Source organism: Panthera uncia, chromosome D1 (genome assembly GCF_023721935.1).
Source record: "Panthera uncia isolate 11264 chromosome D1, Puncia_PCG_1.0, whole genome shotgun sequence".
Classification (NCBI taxonomy): Eukaryota; Metazoa; Chordata; class Mammalia; order Carnivora; family Felidae; genus Panthera; species Panthera uncia.
In genome coordinates, this window is record NC_064808.1 from 13,928,282 (window position 1) to 13,954,906 (window position 26,625).

At 38.1% G+C, this 26,625-nt stretch overlaps 2 protein-coding genes across 3 annotated transcripts; one reads left to right on the top strand and one right to left on the bottom strand.

Moving 5' to 3' along the window:
• Positions 1 to 10,935: 10,935 nt before the first annotated feature.
• LOC125933817 (olfactory receptor 4C46) lies at positions 10,936 to 11,868 on the top strand. Its single transcript, XM_049647007.1, has one exon. It carries the CDS (start codon positions 10,939 to 10,941, stop codon positions 11,866 to 11,868), a length of 930 nt encoding a protein of 309 aa, XP_049502964.1. The 5' UTR covers positions 10,936 to 10,938.
• Positions 11,869 to 17,394: 5,526 nt separating this feature from the next.
• Positions 17,395 to 18,617, bottom strand: LOC125933806 (olfactory receptor 4C12). Of its 2 annotated transcripts, XM_049646994.1 has the most exons (2): positions 17,706 to 18,617; positions 17,395 to 17,412 (listed from the first exon to the last, which is right to left on the bottom strand). In XM_049646994.1, the coding sequence occupies exons 1-2, from the start codon at positions 18,615 to 18,617 to the stop codon at positions 17,395 to 17,397; spliced, it is 930 nt and encodes a 309-aa protein (XP_049502951.1). The 2 variants fall into 2 exon arrangements, with proteins under 2 accessions (XP_049502951.1, XP_049502943.1); XM_049646986.1 differs by lacking the exon at positions 17,395 to 17,412 and having other exon boundaries at positions 17,685 to 18,617.
• Between the last annotated feature and the right edge of the window lie 8,008 nt (positions 18,618 to 26,625).

Sequence of the window (26,625 nt, forward strand, 5' to 3'; positions counted from 1 at the left end):
AAGAGTAAAAGATAACACAGCATTACAAATTCTACAGACATTAACAGGATAGTATGAAATATTATGACAAATTAAAGCCAATAAATTTGACAACTTAAAAGCCAATTATTTGGGGAAAAGAATACTCCCCAATTATTTGGGGAAAAGCATTACAAAATCTGACAGAAGAAGAAATAGAAAGCCAGAATAGTCCTATATCAGTTTTAAAAATCAAATTTGTGGTTAAAACCCTTCTCAAAAGTAACTCCAGGCCCAATGGCTTCACTTCTCACTAAAAATAAATAATACTGCTTTTCCTCAGCTGCCACTAAGGTTCTCAGTCCTTCCAAAGAAGGTAAGGCCACATTGGGGTGAGGCCCTAAGTTCATCCAGCAACTAGCACCAAGCCCAGCAGGGCCTGCCCAGCACTTGCCCACACCATCACCTTGGTTCCCAAGCTCACCTGTATCTCCTCAGCCTTCATCCTGCACCCAGTGAGGCGAATGTTATGGAGGATAAGATCAATGCCATCATTAAAGCAGTCAGTGTAAATATTGAACCTTTCTGGCCAGGCTTATTTGTAAAGGCCCTGGCCAATGTCAACATCAGGAGGCTCACCTGCAACACACAGGGGCTGGTGAGCCTGCCCAGCAGGTCCTGCTGCACCAGCAGGAGGTTCTGCTCCCTCTGCCATCACTGCCCCAGCTGAGGAGAAGAAAGTACAAGGAGAGAAGAATCTGAGGAGTGTGATGATGCATGAGCTTTGGTCTTTTTAACTAAACCTCTTTTGTAACACGTTCAATAAGAAACTGACTGACTAAATAAATAAATAAACAAACATCCTGTACACACTCTTTCAAAACATAGAGGAGAAAACACTATGCAACTCATTATATGAACCCTGCACTGCGCCTAAATACCAAATGAGATTACAAGAAAAATTTGACAAATATCCTTTTTGAACATGAGCAACAGACTTTTAACAAAATACCAGTAAATCAAATCCATCAGTAATTTCTAAAAATAACAATGTACCATAACTATGCGGAGTTTGTCCTAAGAATAAAAGGTTGGTTTGACATTCAAATGTCACTCAATATGAGTCACTACAGCATAAAGGAGAAGAATCACTTGATCACGTGAAAAGATGCATAAAAAAAACCGATAAATTTTGGCCCAGGTTTAAGATTTTTTTAGATGTTAGCAAATGCAATAGAAAATTATTTGTTCAGGGGGTTCCGGAAGATGGCGGCGTAGGAGGACGCGGGGCTCACAGCGCGTCCGGCCGATCACTTAGATTCCACCTACACCTGCCTAAAGAACCCAGAAAACCGCCAGAGGATTAGCAGAAGGGAGTCTCAGGAGTCAAGCGCAGACTAGAGGCCCACGGAAGAGGGTAGGAAGGGCGGCGAGGCGGTGCGCGCTCCACGGACTGGCGGGAGGGAGCCGGGGCGGAGGGGCGGCTCGCCGGCCAAGCAGAGCCCCCGAGTCTGGCTGGCAAAAGCGGAGGGGCCGGACGGACTGTGTTCCGACAGCAAGCGCGACTTAGCGTCTGGGAGGTCATAAGTTAACAGCTCTGCTCGGAAAGCGGGAAGGCTGGAGGACAAAGGGAGGGAGAGCTGCTGAGCCCCCGGACGGCAGAGCTCAGCTTGGCGGGGAACAAAGGCGCCAGCGCCATCTCCCCCGCCCATCCCCCAGCCAAAATCCCAAAGGGAACCAGTTCCTGCCAGGGAACTTGCTCGCTCCGCGCAAACACCCAACTCTGAGCTTCTGCGGAGCCAAACCTCCGGCAGCGGATATGACTCCCTCCCGCTGCCACAGGGCTCCTCCTGAAGTGGATCACCTAAGGAGAAGCGAGCTAAGCCTGCCCCTCCACCCCCCGTGCACCTTGCCTACCCACCCCAGCTAATACGCCAGATCCCCAGCAACACAAGCCTGGCAGTGTGCAAGTAGCCCAGACGGGACACGCTACCCCACAGTGAATCCCGCCCCTAGGAGAGGGGAAGAGAAGGCACACACCAGTCTGACTGTGGCCCAGCAGTGGGCTGGGGGCAGACATCGGGTCGGACTGCGGCCCCGCCCACTAACTCCAGTTATACACCACAGCACAGGGGAAGTGCACTGCAGGTCCTCACCACGCAAGGGACTCTCCAAAATGACCAAACGGAAGAATTCCCCCCAGAAGAATCTCTAGGAAATAACAACAGCTAATGAACTGATCAAAAAGGATTTAAATAATATAACAGAAAGTGAATTTAGAATAATAGTCATAAAATTAATCGCTGGGCTTGAAAACAGTATACAGGACAGCAGAGAATCTCTTGCCATAAAGATCGAGGGACTAAGGAACAGTCACGAGGAGTTGAAAAACGCTTTAAACGAAATGCAAAACAAAATGGAAACCACAATGGCTCGGCTTGAAGAGGCAGAGGAGAGAATAGGTGAACTAGAAGATAAAGTTATGGAGAAAGAGGAAGCTGAAAGAAAGAGAGATAAAAAAATCCAGGAGTATGAGGTGAAAATTAGAGAACTAAGTGATACACTAAAAAAAAAGAAAATTATTTGTTCAACCTGAGAAAGAGCATCTATATATAAAATCTATAATGGCCATCATATTAATGATGAATACTCTCTCTCGAAGACTGGGGGCAAGAGAGATATCCACTCACCATTACTATTATGTATTGTAGTCTAGGTCCTAGCCATTGCAACAGGAAAACAAAAAGAAATAAAAGACACAGAGATTAGAAAGGGAGAAGCAAAATTGTAAAAATACATTTTTGTGCAAATGGCATCATTTTGTACACAGAGAAAATGTTAAGGGCACTAACATAAATAATTGACCTAATCAGTGAATTTAGCCAAGTCACAGTTATACATGTCTATATTTTAAAAATCAACTATATTTCAGCAATAGCATTAAACAATTAGAAATTGAAATTAGAAACAAAATATTATGTCTAATGCTATTTTTAAAAATGAAATATTGGAATTACACTTTAAGAATATATTCAACATCTGTGCATGAAAAGTAGAAAACACTGCTAAGAAAATTGAATACATAAACTGAGAGATGTATCATGTTGATGGAATAGAAAACTCAATATTTTTACCATATAATTTCTAAATTTTCAGTGCAATTTCTTTTTTCTTTTTTTTAATTTAAATTTTAGTTAGTTAACATATAGTGCAATATTGGTTTCAGGAGTAGAATTCGGAGATTCATCACTTACATACAACACCCAGTGCTCATCACAAGTGCCCTCCTTAGTACCCATCACCCATCTAGCCCATCTCCCATGCACCTCCATTAGTCCATAATTTGTATTCTATCTTTAAGAGTCTCTTGTGGTTTGTTTCCCTCTCCTCTCTTTTTTTTTCCTCCCCTTCCCATATGCTTATCTGTTTTTTCTCAAATTCTACATATGAGTGAAATCATATGGCATTTGTCTTTCTCTGATTAACTTATTTCACTGAGCATAATACATTTGAGCTCCATCCATGTCATTGCAAAATGCAATTTCAACCAAAACCCAACAGGATTATTGGAGAAACTGATTAACCTGTTCTGAAATTTAAACAGAAATGTAGAAATTTGACAATGCCTAGAATAGCAAATCACTCTCAAAAAAAGAACACACTTGGGAAACTTACTCTGCAACTAATTTCAAGATTTACACTTAAACTCTCATAATCAACATTGTGTCCTTACAGGCATTAGGACAAGCATATAGATATGTCCAGAAACATAATAGAATGTTAAGAAATAAACTAAATGTATTAATTTTTTACAAAGATATCAAGGTAATTTAATAGTTAAAGAATAGACTTTTATGGAAATTTTCTTGATCTTGTGGCATTTATCTGAAAACAGATTAAGAATGTTTTTGGTTTTTTTCTATTCAAAATGCAAACATCTATTAAGCACTATGCCAGCCTTTGAAGAATAAGAGCTAAATATACGAAATGTACAAATAACTACAGGAAATTATCTCTGCCCTAAAGATTTTATATTTTTGTTGTTGCTTCAAGTTTTTATCTAAATTCTAGTTGGTTGATATATAGTGTAATATTAGTTTCATGAGTTGAATTTAGAGATTCGTCATTTATATATAACACCCAGTGTTCATCACAAGTGCCTCCTTAATACCCACCACTCATTTAGCCCATCCCCCTGCCCACCTCTCCTCCAGCAGCCCTCAGTTTGTCCTCTAGAGTTAAGAGTCTATTTTATGGTTTGCCTATCTCTCTGCTTTTTTTTCCATGTTCATCTGCTTTGTTTCTTAAATCCCATGCATGAGTGAAATCATATGGCATATGTCTTTCTCTGACTTACTTCATTTAGCGTAATATGCTCTAGCTCCATCCATTCATCATCAAGGAAATACAAATCAAAACTACAATGAGATGCCACCTCACACCAGTTAGAATGGCTAAAATGAACAACATAGGAAACAGATGTTGGCAAGGATGCGGAGAAAGGAGAACTCTGCTACACTATTAGTGGGAAGGCAAACTAGTGTGGCCACTCGGAGAAACAGCATGGAGGTTCCTCAAAAAATTAAAAACAGAATGACCCTACAATCCAGCAACTGCATTACTAGGTATTTACCCAAAAGATACAAAATTACTGATTTGAAGGGACATATGCCCCCTGGTGTTTATAGCAACATTATCAACAATAGCCAAATTACCCAGGAGCCCAAATGTCCATCGACTGATGAATGGATAAAGATGTGGTGTGTGTGTGTGTGTGTGTGTGTGTGTGTGCATGTGTGTAATGGAATATTACTAGAACTCAGCCATAAAAAGAATGAAATCTTCCCATTTTCATTGACATGGATAAAGAATAGACTTTTAAATAAACTATGCTTGGGGCACCTGGATGGCTCAGTCTCTTAAGCATCCGACTTCAGCTCAGGTCATGATCTCACAGTTCATGAATTTGAGCCCCACATCTGGCTCTGTGCTGACAGCTTGGAGCCTGAAGTCTGCTTCAGACCCTGTGTCTCCCCCTCTCTCTGCCCCTCCCCCTCTCTCTGCCCCTCCCCCACTTGCACTCTGTCTCTCTCTCTCAAAAATAAACATATTTAAATACATGCAAACATACATACATGCATACATACATAAAGCTGTATCAATTGTATATCTATATAAAAAAAAAAACACTAACCACTACCTCACACTATAAACAAAAAATAACTCAAAATGAGTCAGAAACCTACATGTCAAAAATAAACCTAAAAATAATAATGTATACTTAAAAATCGGGGTTGACTTTTATCAGATGTGACCCAATAGCATGAAACATAAGAAAAAAATGAAAAATTTGACTTCATCAAAATTTTAAATCTTCTCATCAGATGTTTCCATTTACTTATTTTTTAGTAATCTCTCTGCCCAACATGGGGCTCGAACTCATGACCCTGAGATCAAGAATGCCATTCTCTGAGGCACCTGAGTGGCTCAGTCAGTTAAGCATCCAACTCTTGATTTTGGCTCAGGTCATGATCTCACAGTTCCTGAGATCGAGCTCCACGCTGAATGTGGAGCCTGCTTGGGATTCTCTCTCTCCCTCTGGTTCTCTGCCCCTCTTCTGCTTGTGCGCCCTCTCTCTGTCTCAAAATAAATAAATAAAAATTTTAAAAAAAGAGAGCTAGAGAATGGCATGCTCTTCCAACTGAGCCAGCCAGGTACCCCAGATGTTGTCATTTCTAAAAATAAAAGCACAGTTCATGGACCAGTATTCCGTTCTGACCAGCCCTTAAGTTCCAAAAACACCTGGAATCTAGAGCCTTCTAAAATTTCTGGCTACTTTGATATCAGCCTTCTCAGAAAAGCGAAAAAACAGCTTTTGCATAAAAATTCACATAAAACAAAAAAAATCCAAATATGTAATGCCATTTCAAGCAAGAAGAATAGAATTCGAGCCATCACAATTCCTGATTTCCAAAAATACTGCAGAGCTACTATCTCAAAACAGTAAGTGCTGGCAAAAATACAGACATACAGATCAATGGAACAGAATAGAGAGCTCAGAAATAAACACACTCATATACATTCAGCTGAACTTTGGCAAGGGTTCCAAATGTGGAAATGAGATTCTCTTCAATAAGTGCTTTGGGAATTCTGGATAACCACGCACAGAAGGAAGAAATTAGACCCTTATCTCACATCACATACAGAAATCAACTCAAAAGGACTTAAACATAAGATCTGAAACCATACAACTCTTCAAAGCAAACAGGGGAAAAGCTTGCTGACATTATTTTAGGCAATGATTTTTGTTAGGTGTGATACCAAAAGCAAAAACAGACAAGTGGGATTTCATCAAACTAAGAAACCTCTGCACAGCAAAGGAAACAATCAAGCGGGAAAGATAACCAACAAATGTGAGAAAGTCACACATTATTTGCAAATCATATATGTGGTAAGCGGTTAGTATCCAAAATAGAGAAGGAACTTATATAACTCAATAACAAAACACAAACAACCTGATTTTAAAATGGGCAAAGGATCTGAATAGACATTTCTCAAAAGAAGATCTACAAATAACCAACAGGTATGTGAAAAAGTCTTCAACGTCACTAATCATCAGAAAAATGCACACCAAAAATATCACCTTACATTTGTAAGAATGGTACTTATCAAAAAGATAAGATAACAAGTGTGGAAAAGGAAACCCTTGTGCACTGCTATCGGAAATGTAAATTGGCACAGCCATTATGGAAAACCATGAAGATTCCTCAAAAACATTGAAAAAGTTCCGGTTTTTTTTATTCAGCAATCCCATTTCTGGGTATGGAACCAAAGGAATTGAAATCAGTATCTTAAAGAGGTATCTGCACTCATGTATTTTGAAGCACTTTTCATGATGGCCAAGAGATGGAAATAACCTATATGTCCCTTGATAGAGGAACGGCTAAAGAATATGTGATACACACACACATAACGGATTATATAGTCTAAATATAAGGAAACTTGCCTCTTGACAACATTGATGAACCTGAAGAGCATTATGCTAACCGAAATAAGCCAGAGAGAGAAAGAGAAATACTACATGACCTTACTTATACTAGGAATAGTCAAACTTACAGAAGCAGAGAGTAGAGGCTGGGGTTGCCAGAGGCTGGGGGAGTAAGAAATAGAGAGGTATTGATCAGGGGGAACAAAGTTTCAGTCATGCAAGATGGATAATTGTACAGCAATGTGATTGTAGTTAACAATACTGTAGTATTGTATATTTGAAATTTCCTAAGGGAGTAGATCTTAAGTGTTCACTCCACACATACACATACACAAAAGTAGTAACAGTGAGTGATGAAAATGGTAAATAGCTTGCTTGTGGTGATTATTTCACAATTTTGTCAACATACCAAGTTATACATCTTTTTTTACATTTATTTATTTATTTTGAGAGAGACAGAGAGAGGCAGAGAGAGAGGGAAAGAGAGAATCCCAAACAGGCTCCACGCTGTCAGTGCACAGCCCAATGTGAGGCTCGAACCCTTGAACCATGAGATCATGACTTGAGCCAAAAATCAAGAGTCAGGTGCTTAACCGACAGAGCCTCCAAGGTGCCCCTCAAATTATAAATCTAAATACACACAATTTTATTAGTTCATGATACTTTCATAGATCAAAGAAAAACAGCTTTTAGAGCCAAGAACTTTAAAATGACTTTATGCCCTCACTGCTCTAGCTCTCAATCAGTAGTGGTTTTCCAATAAAGGTGTAATATTGATAAGAAAATAGAAACTATGTGACATAAGCCTACAGGGAACCTACATCACAGCTCCACTGGAATTACGGCACCTTACTATTTATATGGCATTCTGCTTTCGTAACAACCCAGGATACAGACAAGGAGGAGACTCACAGGCTTAGGTTTACAATTTCCCACTTAAGAATGCAATTGCCCACTTAAGAATGAGTGTTTCTTAACATGTCTCCTTAGAATACCTGTTTCTCAGACAAAGCCTTTCCATCAAAGAGGATAATTAATTCCTGGGAGAGGAAGCAGGAGCCACCAGGCAAGGTCCCTGAACCTTGCTGGAAACCTCTTTAAATACCCATACAGAGCAAGGTGAAAATGTTTTTTTGTTGTCATTCACCTCCCGAGACAAGATTCATCATGGGCGGAGTGTACCATTTGATTGTGTTTTCTCCACAGTGTCTGCCTCTTGCCCTGCAGAACCAGAGCCATAGATAGATCATTTCTCCATAGTGGTTCAAGTGAGTCCAAACCAGAAAGCACATTGCAAACAGATTTTCTATGAAAAAGTTTTGAGGCTTTACGCTAGATGGAAAGATTTAGGCCCATATGAACACTTTCTTTTATTTTAGTAGGCTCGCTGAGGTATAAATGATATATCCCCAAAAATGGTATACGTTCAATGTATAAAATTTCTTAATAACTGTTGAGTTGATAGTGAATTGTCTGAATAGGCTCTTCCAAAGTGTCCAAAGACATATTTTTCATATTGAAAGTTACTTATTACAAGAGGAGGTCAGTTTGAAGACGGGACTGTTCCTGAATATCCCCAAATATCATTAAGATCATCTAAGACAGATAAGGTAAGTTTTCTAATAGTGTTGATGCTTTATTAAAGGTTGCTCCTTTCCGCATATACTACTCATTATTTTTCAACCCTTTTAAGACATAGTAATAGAATAATTTATCCTTATCTCAATGCTTCAAAAGATAATTCATGAATATCATTTGCTAAATTTACAGTTAAAAATTTTTGGTACAGGGAGGGGACAAAACATAAGAGACTCTTAAATATGGAGAACAAACAGAAGGTTACTGGAGGGGTTGTGGGAAGGGGATGGCTAAATGGGTAAAGGGCATTAAGGAATCTACTCCTGAAATCACTGTTGCACTATATGCTAACTAATTTGGATGTGAATTAAAAGAAATAAAATTTTAAAAAATCAAAAAAAAGTTTTAGGTTCAGACAGACTGAGCAAATGGTAGGACCCAGCTCTCTGACACCAGGCACCATGGTTTGGCCATGAGATACCTGCTCATAATGAAGAAAAATCATGAGAACGAAAACAAAATTTTACTATATTTCAAACACACAAATATGAAAAATAAATGATATAGATCAGCTGTTTCATCTAAGCACAGGCATGGAGAACAGTTGCTGGGATCAACTGCTATGCATGACGTGAGTCTCTGTTGCTTCTTTGAGAGTAAAATTGGTGATGATCCTTCCTAAGTTCGTTATGTAGTTAAATGCTTCTCTGTTTCATTGCCCAAACTGTCAACTCTTTCTATCTCCTAGGGGCATTCACCATCATAAAATTAAATGAAAGTCCTATGTGTGTCCCCAACGGTGTGGTTGGTGTCTCAAATAATTTCCATAGCAACCTGTGAGGTGGACATTATTATTCTTGCTTTATGGATGAGGAAACAAGGACATAAGGTATGAAAGTAATGTACCTCAGATAAAAGAAATTGCAAGTGGAAGAACAAGGCTTCTACTCTGGTCTTTCTGATTTTCAAACCAATACAATTAACCACTGCAATAATTATTTTTGATATTTTGCAACAGAGTCTGGGGGCCCATTTTTTTGGAAGGGGACCCAGTAAGAAACACTTAGGGTTAGCGGAGAGGCCCCTATAAAAGGGCTGTTCAGTGAAAGCAGTACCACATTTTTCTTAACATTTGCGAGTTTCAATATGTCACTGTGTGTGCTGTGTCTGTGCCTGCTGATGAAACTGCTCCACATAAGCTTTCCTCAGAGTAGCCTTGAAGTAATTATAAGTATCATGGTCATATGAAAAAGAGATTACTAGTTCGACATTGTTTATTATAAAGTAACAATAGAGGGCATGGATTAAAAATTAGGAGGGAAAACAATTGACAGGTATTACCCGACCTAATCTTGGCTCCAGCCCTTAATAGCTACTCAATCCTGGGCAAGATCCTTAACTTCTCTATGATTCCATTCCCTAACATGTAAAATAGGGATAAAAATTATAGTAGCATCCCTCTTGTAGGTTTGCAGTGAGGATTAAAAATGAAAAGGTGTCTGCAAAAACACTTAGAGCATACTAAGGGCTCAGTAAGCTTTAGTTAATACTACCATCATTGGGATAATTATTAACATTAGTCTCTGAGATTGTTTCCTCATCTTCAAAATGAATGAAAAAATACCACACAGGTTACACTATGAAAACGGACCATGTAGGCAAAGCATCTACTATAAGCCATGGACAAAGCAATCAATCATTCAAAAGTATATATTATTGGCTATGATAAATTCATTGAACTCAGGAAACATGCATTGTGACTACTTTTAAGTAGCTCTTGTATCCAGTCTTGACATTCCCATAACCAATGCCCTGTTACTCTTTCTTCAACTACTATGAATAGTCTGCTATTGGGATTCCTGTGTCTTCCTTCCACCTCTTCTCCGAACCTCAGTCCATTTCACCCAAAGCACACAAAGATCTTTATGAGAATAATATCCAAGATCCCCCCTTCACATTCTTCTTCATCCTCCCATTCATATTCTCAATTACCTTCCATGGTTCCCCATTTCCTAGAGATTAAGGGAAAATTCCAAAGCTTGCATTTGTAGACTACATCCATCTACTACCATTGTTTCAGGCTCGGCTACTACGATGTGTACAAGCTACTACTTCGACTTAGATTCTCAGTCATCTGGGATGATTTAAGTGTGCACATGTGGTCTCCTGCCTGTGTGTTTACAAATGTTCCCCAGGTCCACAATCTTAACAAAGATTTCAGCTGGGAGGCAATCTGAATTAATTCTCAAGAACCCAGAATTTTTATTTCCAACACATACACAACCTCAAAAGAACTCACAACTGAATAGAATCCAATAAGTTTTTATATATTAGAGTGGACAGTTTAAGAAATTCAAGGTTGCATTAATAAAAATTGTTTTCTTTTCAGGTAATGTGACTGTCAGGTGAAGCGCATGGAGAAGAGGAACAATGTGACAGAGTTTGTTCTACTGGGACTCACAGAGAATCCAAAGATGCAAAAAATTATATTTGTCGTGTTTTTCGTCATCTACACCATCACTGTAGTAGGTAATATGCTCATTGTGGTCACTATCACTGCCAGCCCATTGTTGGGGTCTCCCATGTACTTTTTCCTGGCCTATCTCTCCTTTATTGATGCCTGCTATTCCTCTGTTAATACTCCTAAACTGATCATAGATTCCCTCCATAAAAAGAAGACTACCCTATACAATGGATGCATGACTCAAATATTTGGAGAACATTTCTTTGGAGGTGCTGAAGGCATCCTGCTTACTGTGATGGCCTATGACCGCTATGTGGCCATCTGCAAGCCATTGCACTACATGACCATCATGAATCGGCGGGTGTGTGGCCTGTTAATGGGAGTGGTGTGGGTGGGAGGCTTTCTTCATGCAACTATACAGATACTCTTCATCTTCCAATTACCCTTCTGTGGCCCTAACGTCATAGACCACTTTATGTGTGATCTGAACCCTTTGCTCAATCTTGCCTGCACTGATACCCACACTCTAGGGCTCTTCGTTGCTGCCAACAGTGGATTCATCTGTCTGTTAAACTTCCTCCTCTTGATGGTCTCCTATGTGGTCATTCTGCGCTCCCTAAGGAACCACAGCTTGGAGGCAAGGCGCAAAGCCCTCTCCACCTGTGCCTCCCACATCACGGTGGTCGTCTTATTCTTTGTGCCCTGCATATTTGTGTATATGAGGCCTGCAGCTACTTTATCTATTGATAAAGCAGTGGCAGTGTTCTACACTATTATAACTCCCATGCTAAACCCGCTAATCTATACTTTGAGAAATGCCCAGATGAAAAATGCCATTAGTAAATTGTGCCGCAGGAAAGCTATTTCAGGGGAGAAATAAATGTGCCTGGAGCTCAACAGTGATTCAATGGAAGCAAAGGTCAAAAGGACATTTTGGATGATCTTGGCAAAGAATACCTAAGGGATGGAGAAATAAATTACCTACTATGAATCATAAAATCCGCATTAAGCATAGCTGAAATGGATGCAAGAGAAAAAATGTAACCCAGGACCACTTTGAATATACAGAAAATTCTACCAATTTGGGGTTTAGTTTTACTAGCTTCAACCATATATATGGATTTATAGGCTTTTCTTCCAATAATAAATTAAAGAAATAATAGTATTGTTATTGAGCAATTATCTCTATAACAGTCTAAGGAGGTATAGGCTATTATCACCATTTTACAGGTAAACAAACTAATAGAAAGGGGAAGGTACCAAAATGGATACATTGGAAAGCCAGTAATCAGAATTGACTGACTTCCCAGATCATGTCCTTAACTGCTGTTAACAGGCAATGATAATCAAAAAATCAGATGAATATACTAGTTACCATTTACTGAACCAGAGACTGCGCTGGACACAATATATACATTAGTTCATTAGCTATAGCAAAAAGCTAATAATTTTTCATTAATAACTGCTTGCACGTCTTGCCTGTAGCATTATGGTATTTAACATTTAGGGCCATAAAAGCATTGGCCATTTAACCTCTGAGGAGTAGGTAGTGAAGATTAGACCATGTTTCCAAGTTCCCTTGTAAGCTTCAGAACAATTTTGTACTGTTCATATCACTCATATGCTAATACCCCATCAGAAAGAGTTAATGACTCAAAGACCATGTTGATGTCAGACAGAAATTTCTTTTTATTATACAGTCATATTCTGTAAAACACTTGCCTACTATATAACAATAGTTTCTACAAGATAGCACAATGTCTCATGCACAATAAATATTGAATGAATGAACAAATGAATGAATGAATGAGAGTATAAAGGAAGATGAAAAAATTCAAAAATAAAAAGAAAGTAGTACTAGAGGCTAGGGAATTCTTTCCTGCTTTTATCTGATTCAACTCTAAGGAGAATTCTGGCTAAACCTCTTGGGTAAATTTCAATTTGTTTTCACTCCTGCTTCTGCTAAGGATGAGAAAGAAATGGAAACTACAGTTCTCAGCATATGAGCAAATAGTTTACCTTGATATTCTCCTGCTTTCAGTGATATTTTATTATCTTTTGAGTGTGGCCTGCTTATGTTATGTTTCTCTGTTAATCAGTATGCTTTTTGGTACCATTTCATCATTAAAAGCTTTCTTTTTAATGTGGCTCTTTCTATGCAAAAAGCGATCTCAGGAAAAACATATTCCCTTCATTCTTTTGTCCTCCCTTCATTAATCATCAAATATTTTTGAGCCCAAGAAATGTATCAGGCAAGTTGATAGTAGCTGGCACTTCAGTGGTGAAGAAAAGGAGAACAAGGTTCTGCCCCCACAGAGCTTAGCATCCAATGAAAGACTCCCAGGAGGAAGCAGAAAGTTACAAGTGTTATAAATGGTAAGACAGTGGAATCACAGGGTGCTATGAAACCACAATGGAGGGACACACAACAAAGACCTTCAGAGTCCGGAGAAGGTTCCTAGTGAAAAGACACAAAACTAGAAACCAGCGGACAGAAAAGACCTAAAATTAGAACCCAATGAATGGAAAAAAGTCAGTCAGTAGAGTGACTAGGCATGGGGTTGGCAGAGTGTCCTAGAAGACAGAATACACAACAAAGGCTAGGACGTGGAAAAGAATACACAGGAAACCTGATCAATCCAATATGGCCAATCAATTCAAAAACATCGGAAGTTCTTGGAAGCCAGCGAGTGGTGCAGTTAGATTTGAGTTTTAGAATGGTAACTCTAGCTAGAGTGTGGGAAATGGACTGAAGGAGATAAGACTGGCAACAGGAGAGCAGTTAGAGGTAACAGAGATGATTTGGTTATGAAAGATAGGAACAAGGGAAAAAAAAAAAAAGGCTGGTTCTTTTGACTCAAGGTAGAACCAGTCCTGTATTACAACATATACCCCAGAGCTCCCATGGCTCCAGCCTGAAGCCAAGCTCCAGTTGGGACCACATTCTTTCTTCCCCTACTATAGTCAGTTTCCCTCAACCCTTCACCATATGAGTCATTTTCATAAAAATCCCCATCTCAGAGTCTGCATCTAGGGAACCCAGACTAACACAGAGAGATAGAAAAGGGTTCAAGACCTATTTAGGACTATAAACAAAAGAACTTAATTTAGGATGAAGATTTGAGAGAGAAGTCATGGATGACACCCAGTTTCTAGTGTAGATTACCAGATGGGTGGAACAGAGAAAAGATGAATGTTTTTTAGTGTGTTGAATGACGTTTAAGTAACAATGTACAATTAAATACTGTATATGTTTCTGATATCAGAAAGATGTAGGTCACAGAAATGTAGGAACCATGAGCATACAGATGGCAATTAAAGCCATAAAAGTATTAGATATCATCTATGGAGAGTGTTACTTCACCTATGGGTGGTCTTCATGGTCTATCAAATAGCCATTTTGATTCTTAGAAAGAAAACAAACAAAGAAAAAAAACACATTCTAAAATAGAACTCTAATAATGTCAATTGGTATATTAGAAATTCAATAGGATACAAATCTATAAAATAAAAACAGGCTATCAAAGAAATAAAAAATCAGACTAGCAACAGAATTTTGTTAGCAAAACTAGAAATTGGGAGTTAATGAAAAAAATCTTTAATGTTCTCAAGGGAAAAACTAAAACCACTAATTCTGTATCATGCAATATAGAATTCAAAAGTAAGAATAAAAGAAATACATTCTCAGACATGCCAAGACTCATAAATTTTATCAGTCAAGAATTATATCTCAGCAAAATGAACTCAACACATTCAAAAGATTACACATGATGACCAAGTGGGATTAACCCCTGGGATGCAAGTTTAGTTTAAAATATGCAAATAAATCAATGTGATACACACATTAAAACCACATGATGATCTCAATAGAGACACAAAATGTATTTATATTCAACATAACTGTCATTATGTTCAACAATCTTTCATGCTAAAAATTTGATCTCAACAAAATAGATTTAGAAGGAAATTTCCTCAACATATACACAAAAAGGCCATTTACTAAAAGCCCACAGCTAATATGATAATCAATGGGGGAAAACTGACAGCTTTTCCTCTAAGATCCAGTACAAGGCAAGGAAGCCTATGCCACTTCTATTTAACATAGTACTAAAAGTATTAGCAAGAACCATCAGACTAAATAAATAAATAAATAAAGGCATCCAAATTGGAAAGAAAGAAGTAAAATTTTCTCTTTGTAAATGACATGGTCATATATAGAGAAAACCCTAAAACTTCCACACACACACACACACACACACACACACACACACACACACACACAATTAAAACTAAAAAGTGAATTCACTAAAGATGCAAGATACACACAAAAATTATTTACATTTCTTTACACTAACAATAAACTATACAAAAAGGAAATGAAGAAAATAATTCCATTTACAATAGCATCAAAAAGAATAAAATACTTAGGAATAAATGTAATTAGTAAGTGAAAAATCTTCATATTGAGAACTATAAGATACTGATTAAAGAAATTGAAAAAGACAGAAGTAAATGGAAAGATATCCCATGTTCATGGATTGGAAAAAGTAATAATAAAATGTTTATTTACCCAAAGTCATCCATAGGTTCAATAAAAATGTCTATCAAAAGTCAAATGGCATTTGTCACAGAAGTAGAAAAAAACAATCCTAAAATATATCTGGAACCACCAAAGACCCTAAATAGCCAAAGCAATCCTGAGAAAGAAGACAAAGCTAGAGGCATCACACTTCCACTTCCTGATTTCAACTACTCTGTTTCATATCTCTAGTACTCTAAACAGTATGATACTGGAATAAAAACAGACACCTAGATAAATGGAATAGAATTGAGTGCCCAGAAATAAACCCTTACATATATAGCCAATTAATATTTGACAAGGGTATCAAGACTATTCATTAAAGGGGCACCTGGATGGCTCAGTCGGTTAAGCGTCTGACTTCGGCTCAGGTCATGATCTCATGGTTCATGGTTTCTAGCTCCACATCATGCTCTGTGCTGATAGCTCAGAGCTTGGAGCCTACTTATCCCTCCCTTTCTCTCGGCCTCTCCCTCTCTCTCTCTCTCTGCCCCTCCCCCCATTAATGCTCTGTCTCTGTCTCTCTCCCTCTCAAAAATAAACATTAAATTTAAAAAAAAAAAGACTACTCATTGGGGAAAGGACAGTCCTTCAAACAGTGGTCCTAGGAGGGGTGTCTAGGTGGGTCAGTCAAACATTGAACTTCAACTCAGGTCATGATCTCACAGCTAGTGGGTTCAAGCCCCACAGCGGGCTTTGTGCTGACAGCATGGAGCCTGCTTTGGCTCTCTGCCCCTCCCCCACTTGTGCTCTCTTTCAAAAATAAATAAACATTTTTTAAAGTTTTTTTTTAACTGGATATTCACATGCCAAAGAATGAAATTGGAACTTAATCTTGTGCCATACACAAAAACCAACTCAAAATGGATTAAAGACTTAAACATAAGAACTGAAACCACAAAACTGCTAGAAGAAAACATGGGGGGAAAGCTTTTTGGCATTGTTCTGGGTAATGAGTCCTTGGGTATGCTTCTCATCTCACCTTGCTCTGGCAATATAGCTTCCAACAGTGTGTGCTTGGGGGAGGGGGCTGGAGAGACATCTAGTGGTAGTGACACAGCCACCTCCATGGACAGAATCCAAATGAGTTTCAGTGCAACCTCTGCAGGCAGATTCCAGTGAATCTCATAGGTACCCCAGAGATCAGGTTCTCAAGTCGGTTGATGTGCACCACAGTGGGGTGTTTTCCACCAGTCTTGGTCCATTTTCACTTTAGAGGTTTGTTGGTTGTTTCCTGCTTGCCAGTCCAGACCATAGTGCCTTGTTTGCCTGCCTCAAGCTACCAATTCCCAGTGGGAGGCTCCAGCTTGCCAGTCCCTTTTTTGCCTTTCATTCTCCAGCTACCATGAACTAGTTCTGGACCAAGGCAACCTAGTGAACTTCACCGTCCAATGGGCAACAAGTAATCATTCTCCAAAAGACTGGAATCCCAGCCTTGGGGAGGGATTCCACCTTCTAAATGTATTCCTTCCATTGATACTCATTTACCAGTACCAGGGCATTCTTTAGTGTACTCACTAGCCCTTTCCAGTTAAGGCCCTGATACAATGAATAATTGTACGTAAACTTTCCTGTTCAAATTACTGTGTGATCTGTGTCCTAACTGGACCCTGAGTGATACAATATGGAAAATACCTAATACGACACCAGTTTTATAGACATTTCATAAATAGTATCTCTTTTTGCCGTACAACTAAGACTTAATGAACAAAAAAATTCACAAAAGAATTTATACTGATGCCAAAGTCCAAAGCAAAGGAGTATCATTAAACTTGTTATTTGCAAAAATCAGTAGTAACCAATATCTCCATGTCACATCAGATTATTTTAATCCAATCCAATATTCTAGATTCATATCCTTTAGCTACTACAGATATTTGAGATTTCCAAGTAATAGGTAAATATTTATGGATGAAGAAGCAGTATGTCGTGATGACAAGAGTGTGGGATGGGAGACAGTAAGTCTGGATTCCAGTCCTAGTCTTAGCTCTGCGCTTAAGTGGCTATCTGCAAGTGTTATCCAACTCCTTATTAGAGTTGATGTCTTCAATTACAAATCAAGAGGCTTGAACTAGGTTACCTCTATTACTTCTATAGGTAATGCTCAAAGATTCTCTTTAATCATTATCTGAAGTCACTTTTTTTCTCCAGAGCTTCCTCATAGCATTTTTTACCTCAGCATTTCTGAGGGTATAGATTAAGGGATTTAACATTGGAACCACCATAGTATAAAAGATAGCAACAGCTTTATCAATGGGCAGAGTGGTCACTGGGCGCAGATACACAAATATACAGGGCACAAAAAATAAGACAACTACTGTGATATGAGAGACACAGGTGGAAAGGGCTTTGCGCCTCCCTTCCAAGCTATAGCTCTTTAGGGACCATAGAATGACTACGTAGGAGACCACCAAGAGGAGGAAGTTTAAAAGACAGATGAACCCACTGTTGACAGCAACAAAGAGACCAAGGGTGTGAGTGTCCATGCAGACAAGTTTCAATAAAGGGTACAAATCACACATGAAGTGATCTATGACATTGGGACTGCAGAAGGGCAGCCAGACTGTAAAGAGTATCTGAATGGTCGCGTGGAGAAATCCTCCAGTCCAGGCCACTCCCAGCAGAAGAAAGCACAGCCTGTGGCTCATGACAGTCACATAGTGCAGAGGTCTGCAGATGGCCACATAGCGATCATAGGCCATCACTGTCAGCAGGATGATCTCAGTAGCACCAAAAATGTGTTCTGCATAAACCTGAGCCATACACCCATTAAAGGAGATAATTTTCTGCTCGTGAAGGGAGTCCACAATCAGCTTAGGAGCTGAAGAAGAAGAAGAATAAATTGTGTCTATCAAGGAAAGATGAGTCAGGAAGAAATACATGGGGGAGTTCAGAGTCTGGGTGGTGGTAATGGTAACCACAATGAGCAGGTTGCCTGAGAGTGTTACCATGTATAGAATCAAAAATCCCAGAAACACTATATTCTGCATCTTGGGGTTCTGTGTAAGACCTATTAAAATGAATTCAGTCACATTTCTTTTATTCTCCATCTCTGTGGTGTGGGTGATAAAAACTCCAGGAATAAATGCTTTACCTTTGGGATAAAAAGAAAGAGAAAAGGTTTTCTCCATTCTTAAAACATGCAGAGATTTATTCTTTCACTTAATCTTCACAACAGTGCTATGACTTAGGTACTCTATTATCCATATTTTAAATAAAAAGAAACTCTGCTTAAGAAGAGGTAAAGGACTTGCTCAAAGTAAAAGTGATTAAAAACAAACAAATAGAGGAGACTTTTTATACCCAGGATGTCTGTCTGGCACTAAGTGTCCCTCCAGGGCAGATCCGATTTACTTCTGGGAATCAGCCAATGTCAGAGGTTGGTTGGACAAGTGGGTTGGTACCTAAAGTCACCACCTGTGGCCATATAAATTCCATAGCAGTTCTTTTGCTAAGCTATGAAATGTAGAGTCAGAAGTTAATGAATTCAAGGGTCCATTGGACAAGACCCTAGAATTGTTGTCACTGAAAATGCTTCAGTACCTTGTATTTTATCAACATATATGCTCTTTAAGGATGAGGACACTGAAGTCCAAGAAAACAGCTAATTGATTAGTATCAGACCACGGGAAAAAGTCTTCTAAGGCCCAATACAGTGACTTTTTTCCCCACCATCACATCTTGCCTCCCTTAAGATGCCTTGAGATGAATTTACGAGGAAAAATCACCATAAGGTGATGAAGAGAATTAACTTTCATCTCTTGTCTTTAGCAAAACCTGTCCTGGATCTCAATGAAAATGGGCTGAGTTAGGGATGCAAAAATTCTATCATATCGTTGGGATTACATCCATGATAGCAGAAATAACGTCTTACCTAGTTAGAACAAAATCCAAGAAAGTTGAACAGGATCAGAATAAAAGTGCCCTTAAGAAAAAAAAAAAAGTGCCCTTAAGCCTGGAGTTTAGCATAGTTTTCCAAACACAGCAGGAGGTACATTGTTTCTTGCAGATCTTACATATTCATGAATTCTCCTTATGGATCTCAGTTCTGGGGCTGAAGATTTCCTTCAAGAAAGAGAATCCTAATGTTGTTCTTCTCTCTCCCATGCTGACCTATCTTTGACCACCACAGTGAAAGTCACACACCTTATCTCAGCTTCACCTCACATCTGCCTTTCTTTCTGCTCATTTGCCTCTCATACCTGCTCCTATCACCACATTTCTCCCCCTCTTTCAACCCTGGAAATTATCAAAATCAGAGCATTGCCTCAAGGAAATGAGTGACTGCACATAATCTCTGACTATCCAAACCACTACACCATGCACCCTATCCCTGAAGGAAACCCTCAGTGACCATCCAGCTCCCACCTGCTGCCCTACTGCACTGTCCCCATATTCAAAAGCCTACCAATTGACTCAAGAATCCATGAAATGTAAATTTATCCCTGGTGTATTATAAATATATCCATATATAGTGAGAACAAATATTTCTGCAAGATATCCTAAAACACCTCAAAGGGATCCCCCATAAAACATCAGAAAGTAATGCTTCAATGATTTTAGTTATAAACCCCTCAAGAGAAAATGGAAATGTAAGAAACTGGATTAAAAATCAGCAATTCTAGTTAACTTACCATGGTTTAACTCTGTAGTTAAGGAGAATGCCCAATGTAGTCAGGAAAAAGAAATAACCATTATATGTAACTGTTCAAACATCATGCCATATAAATGTATATTTCTCAAGTCCCCACTGACTGGACAATGGCATTTGCAAAGCTCCAATGCCTTAGAAACTCAAGTCAAAGGAAAATAAAATGCTACATAGGATTTGGAATCCAAAGTCCTTAGTTACTAAAGTGAATCTTCTGATCTTCAGCACCTAGCTCTAAGGTTACAGAATGAAAGACACAAATATTTCTATCATTTAACATCCCCCTCTTATTCTGCCCTTAAAATAAGAGAAGAGCTTCCTCTTGAATCATAACGTTTAGAGATGATACTGAGAACATCAAAGGAACTCTCTTTCCATCGAAGGCTTTGCTCTCTCAGGAATTAATTATCCCTGTTTTTTAAAGATTTTGCCTTACAAATAGATATTTGGGAGAATTCATCTATGAACAACACATCTTTACTTGAATGGCTCTTTTCCCTGCACTTAAATTTATGTAATAACAGCCTACATTCCTGGTCTAGAAAATTATATGATAAAGCACTCCTCCTCCACACCCTTGGGTATCACCAAGTGGAACATGAAGGATTCTAACTGCTGTAAAAATAACATGGGATTTTGTTTAGATTGCATATCCCTGAGGAAATCTCCTCCTTGGCTGAGGTCACCACAGGAGGTTGAGATACTGAGTTAATCTCTCAACTGTACTATAAACACATAAGGATATACTCTGTTTGTAAGAAACTTAGGACTTGATATATTTTCAGGCAGAGTGAGATCTAGAGTTGGAGACCAAATAGAGGTTAAAATCCTTGTCCAACTTGTCTGATATAGAAATCTAAAAAAATAGATGTGTATGCCTTTTCAAAGACTTTCTAGAAATCTAGTAATTCTGCTGGCCATTTGATAAAAGAAGCCTTACCTAGGAAAACAGATATCTTTAAATTTTCATCATACATAGTATCCTCAGGACAGTGGAGATTGGAACAGCCAAATATATTCTGTCATCTTGCAAACACATACCATTATGAGAATTGAATCACTTATGACAATTGAAGCTGCTGCTGTATTTAAACATACAGCTAGGCAGTAGATGGCAGACTGGGAAAAATAGTAATAGCAGCTACCATTACTGAGCACTATGTCCCCTCTTCCCTTACTTCGGTTGTATTACATTGATCGATTTTTATATATTGAACCAACCTTGCATTCCTGGGATAAATCTCAATTGTTTTTGGTATAATTCTTTTTATAGACTACCGGATTCAGTTTTAGTAGTATTTTTGTTGAGGATTTTTGTGTCTATGTACATAAGAGATGTTGGTTACAGTTTTCTTGTGATGTCATCGTCTACTATTGATACTAGGGTAATACTACTATCATAGAATGTGTTCTCTCTTCTCCAATTTTTTGAAGTTTGTGAAGGATTTGTGTTAATTCTTCCCTAAACGTTTGATAAAATTCACTTCAAAGTGAAGCCATCCTGGCCTGTTTTTTCCTTTGTGGAAATTTTTTTATTATAATCCAATCTCTTTACTTGTTAGAAATATATTCAGATCACCTATTTCACTCGAGTCAGTAGTTCGTGTCTAAGAATTTGTTCATTTCATCTAAATTATATATTGTTGGCATAGAACTGTTCATAGGATTCCCTTATAATATTTTTTATTTATGTAAGGTTGATAGTAATGTCCCCTCTTTCATTCCTGACTTTAGTTATTTCAGTCTCTCTCTCTTTTTTATTAAATCAGTTTAGCTAAAGGTTTGTCATTCTGGTGATCTTTTCAAAGACCCCACTTTTGGTTTTGTTTGTTTTTCTATTCTCTATCTTCTTTATTTCATTTGTTTCTGCTCTAATCTTTGTTATTTCCTTCTGTTTGGTTTTAGTTTGCTCTTCTTTTTCAAGTGTCTTAAGGGCAAAAGTTAGATTATTGATTTGAGACGTTTCTTCTTTTTTTAATATAGGTATGTACAGGTACAAATTTCCCACTAATCACTGATTCAGAAGCACCCCATAGGTCGCAGTATGTAGCATTTTCATTTTCATTCATCTCAAAGTATTTTCTAGTTTTCCTCACGATTTCCTCTTTGACCCATTGGTCACTTGGGAGTATGTTGTATAGTTTCCACATGTTTGTAAAGTTCCCAAATTTCTTCCTTTTGTGATTTTCAATTTCATTACACTGTGGTCAGAGAATATACTTTGTATGATCAATACTTTTAAATTTCTTGAGTCTTATTTTATGGGCTCACATATGGCCCAACCTAAAGAATGTTCCATGTGAAGCTGAGAAGAATTTACAGTTTGCTGTTGTTGAAGTGCTCTATTAGGTATCTGTTAGGTGTAGTTGATTTATAGCATTAAGTCTTCTGTTTGTTTGTTGAACTTGTGGTGTCCTGACTATCCATTATTGAAAGTGGGATACTGAAGTCCCCTACTATTATTGTTGAATTGTCTATATAGTCTTTCTATTGTGTCAGTATTACATATGTGTTCATGAATTCTGGGGGTCTGTTGTTAGCTACACATAAATCTATAAGTATTATATCCAGATAGACTATTTCATTATTATTAAGTGCCTGCCTTGGTCTCTAGTAATAATTTATATCTCAAAGTCTTATATTACTATAAGATGAACTATAACCACTTCAGCTCTCATTTGATTACCATTTGTATGGTATACATTTTCCATACTTTCACTTCCCACTCATTTGTGCCTATGAGTCTAAAGTATGTCTCTTACCAACAAAGTATACAGTTGAATCCTTGAACAAAGTTGGATGTTAGAGACACTGACCCCCTCCCCACATGATCAAAAAAACATGTATAACTTTTGACTCCCTGAAAACTTAACTACCGAGAGCCTACTGTTGACTAAAAGCCTTATTGACAACATAGTCCATTAACACATATTTTGTATGTTATATATATTATATACTGTGCTCTTAAAAAGGTAAACTACAGAAAATGTTACTGATAAAATCATAAGGATGGGAAGATACATTTGTGAAATGTACTGTATTGAAAAAAATCTGCCTTGGGGCGCCTGGGTGGCGCAGTCGGTTAAGCGTCCGACTTCAGCCAGGTCACGATCTCACGGTCCGTGAGTTCGAGCCCCACGTCAGGCTCTGGGCTGATGGCTCGGAGCCTGGAGCCTGCTTCCGATTCTGTGTCTCCCTCTCTCTCTGACCCTTCCCCGTTCATGCTCTGTCTCTCTCTGTCCCAAAAATAAATTTAAAAAGTTAAAAAAAAAAAAATTGTTAAAAAAAAAAAAAAAAATCTGCCTATAAGTGGACCCACACAGTTCCAACCCATGTAGGTCAAGGGTTAACTGTATTTAGATCATATATTTGCAACTGTAATGTGCATCTCTGCCTTTTAATTGGAGTTCTAAAATGTATGTTTTATGTAATTACTGATAAGATAGAATTTACATCTATTTTGCCATTGGTTTTCTATTGTCCTTGTTTATTTCTTTATTCTTCCATTACTGCTTTTTTGGGGCTAACTGGATATTTCATAGTTTTCTATTTTAATTCTTTTATTGCTTCTTTTCCTTTATTTTCAGTTATTTTTTTAACTGAACTATTTTTATAATTTATTTTGCTTTCTCTGGGGAATATAATTAACATCTTAAGTTATAACAATACAGTTTTAATTTTAATACAGTTCATTTTAATTTTAATATAGTTTCAGATTAAAAGAATAGTCATTGCAATACTGCATAAGAACTTCGCTCCTATGTAGCTCTATTCCTTCCCTCCTTCTTTGTGTTGTTATTGCCATACAAAGTGCATCTTTAATATTTACCTATGTAGTTACCTTTACCAGAGCTCTCGATTTCATCATGTAGATTCAACTTACTGCCTAGCGTCACTTCATTTCAGCCTTAAGGACCCCTTCAGTATTTCTTGCAAAGCAAGTCTGCTAGTGATGAGACCCTTCCACTTCTGTTTATCTCAGAATTGCTTAGTTTTCTCCTTCATTTTTAAAGGGCACTTTTATTAAATATAGAACTCTTAGTTGACAGCACTTTGAATGTATAATCCCATTGTCTTCTGACCCCACCATTTCTGATGAGCAATCAGCTGTTCATGTCAATGAGAATTCCCTTGTACATGGTGAGTTGCCTCCCTCTTGCTGCTTTCAAGGTTTTCTCTTTGTCCTTAGATTCTGGTCATTTGACTGTGATCTCATATCTCTGAGTTTACCCTACTTTGACTTCAGTGTTTTTTGAATTGTAGATTAACACTCTAGGAAGATACAAGCCACTACTTCTTCAAATACTCTTTCTGCTTCTTTCTCTTCTCTCCTTCTGGCATTCCCATTATGCAACTGTTGGTACTCTTGCTGGTGTTCCACAGGTGTCTGAAGCTCAGTTCATTTTTTTTTCTTCATCCTTTTTTCTTCCTGCCCAAGTACCGCCATTTGGAGGATTTATAAATCTCTAGCATTTGCTGAAGATTCTAATCTAAAACAGTCATTAATTTTATCACAGTCATTAATTTTATCACATTTTTCCCACATCTATTGAGATAATTCTACATATTTTCTCACTTATTCTACTAGGGTGATAAATTATATTGATTACATTTTTAAAACTAAAACCATCTTGCTTTCTTGAAACAAACACAATTTGGTCAATATGTATTAATGTTTTCACAATCATGCTCAAATTTGATTATTTTATCTCCTACCACCACCAAAATTTAAACTTTATGAAAAGTATTGATATATTTTCACGTGGAGTAAGATCTAGAGCTGGAGACCAAATGTGATTAAAATTCTTGTCCAAAAGAGAAGAGCATTACCATAATTGCTTTAGACTAATCCAGATTCACATCCACGGCCAAGGAATGGACCACACTTCCCCACCCCCCAAACACATGGTCACCTAACAGCAGAAGAAATGGTGTTTTGTTAGAAAGAAAGAAGCAAGGAAATACCCGCTCTGGGTGAGTGTCTGTCACACCTACTGTTCTTCCACCAACTACTCTCCCTTTGCTCCTGTATCTGTAATCAGTCTCTCTCTGCCTCTCCTATCCCCACCCTTCTCTATCTCTCTTAGCTCTGTCCCTGGCATTTAAACATGATCAAGGTTCTCCCATCCTGAAAAATATTCACCCTTAATCCCATGTCCCCCTCAGTGACTATTTTGGTCCTCATAAAAACTTTATGAGATATTATCTCTAATTTTCAGAAAAGGAAACTGAGGCACAGAGAAGGTGAGTAACTTAGCCAAGATCACACAGCTTAGCCAGGATTCAATAAATAATAGCCAATAGTATCATAGTAGTACAAAATGCAAAACTTTCTCTCATTTCAGAAAAATATTTTCCAACTATTTTCTATGCATAACACACTAGTTGGATGATTTTTATATGCAATCTTTCAGTATTTTTCCCAATAATCCCAATTTATTTAGGGCTGTTTTATAGGCTCTAGTAAGTGAAGTGACATGCACAAAATCTGGTAGTAAATAGAACTGGGTATCATACCCAGGTTCATGTCTTTGGAGTATTATTTCTCTAGGACCCTACCATGTCCCATTTGTGTAGAGGATGCCCCTGGTCCTAAGTCTGAACATCTGCTTGGTCTTCCTTCTTCTATTCTGCAGGCATAAGTAAATTTCCAGAAATAAAACTTCCAAGATAATGCACGGGCAGATCTCCCAGATTAGGGCCAAAGACGGGAAAGGAAGAAAAAAAATTTCTCCTCTGTGGCTCTTCTCGTGGTCACTGCTGCACGTAGGATTTGTCTGAGGAATGTGTCCTGCCTACCACTAGAACTAGAGTCTCTAAATAATCCACCATGGTCTGAATCAGAACCCCCTTGCCTATCATTCCTAGTACATGAGACACATGACAGAGTCAGTGTCTAATTGCTACTGTAGCATAATTGTTAGAGCTCAGGCTTAGAATTAGATCCATTTGTATTTAAACCCAAGCTCTACCAAATATTAGCTTTTCTGATCTTGACCAAGTGATGCTCACAGTAAGCATCAACTTCCTACACATAAGAGAATTATTAATACCTTCTTCATGGGGATTATGTAAGAATTGTATGAAATACCATACCTAGAAGAGTGACATAAATTTAGTATTGGTCAGTTCTCATTGTAAACACATTTCCTTTACTCCTACAACCGTTTCAAGGACTCCCAACATTACTGTCAGTTTTTTTAGTCACAAGATCAAGTATTCATAGAAAGATTTTGGAATTCCAAGGACTTATGAATCAGTATTCAATACTTTAAAACTTACTTCTCTCCTTTCTGTATGTGGCCAGATTCTAGCAGCCATAAGAGAGAGAGAGAGAGAGAGAGAGAGAGAGAGAGAGAGAGAGAGAAGAGAGAAGAGAGAAGAGAGAAGAGAGAAGAGAGAAGAGA

Excerpts from the sequence above, each read along its gene's own strand:
- LOC125933817 (XM_049647007.1), top strand. The coding sequence starts at position 10,939 with ATGGAGAAGAGGAACAATGTGACAGAGTTTGTTCTACTGGGACTCACA.
- LOC125933806 (XM_049646986.1), bottom strand. The coding sequence starts at position 18,617 with ATGGAGAATAAAAGAAATGTGACTGAATTCATTTTAATAGGTCTTACA.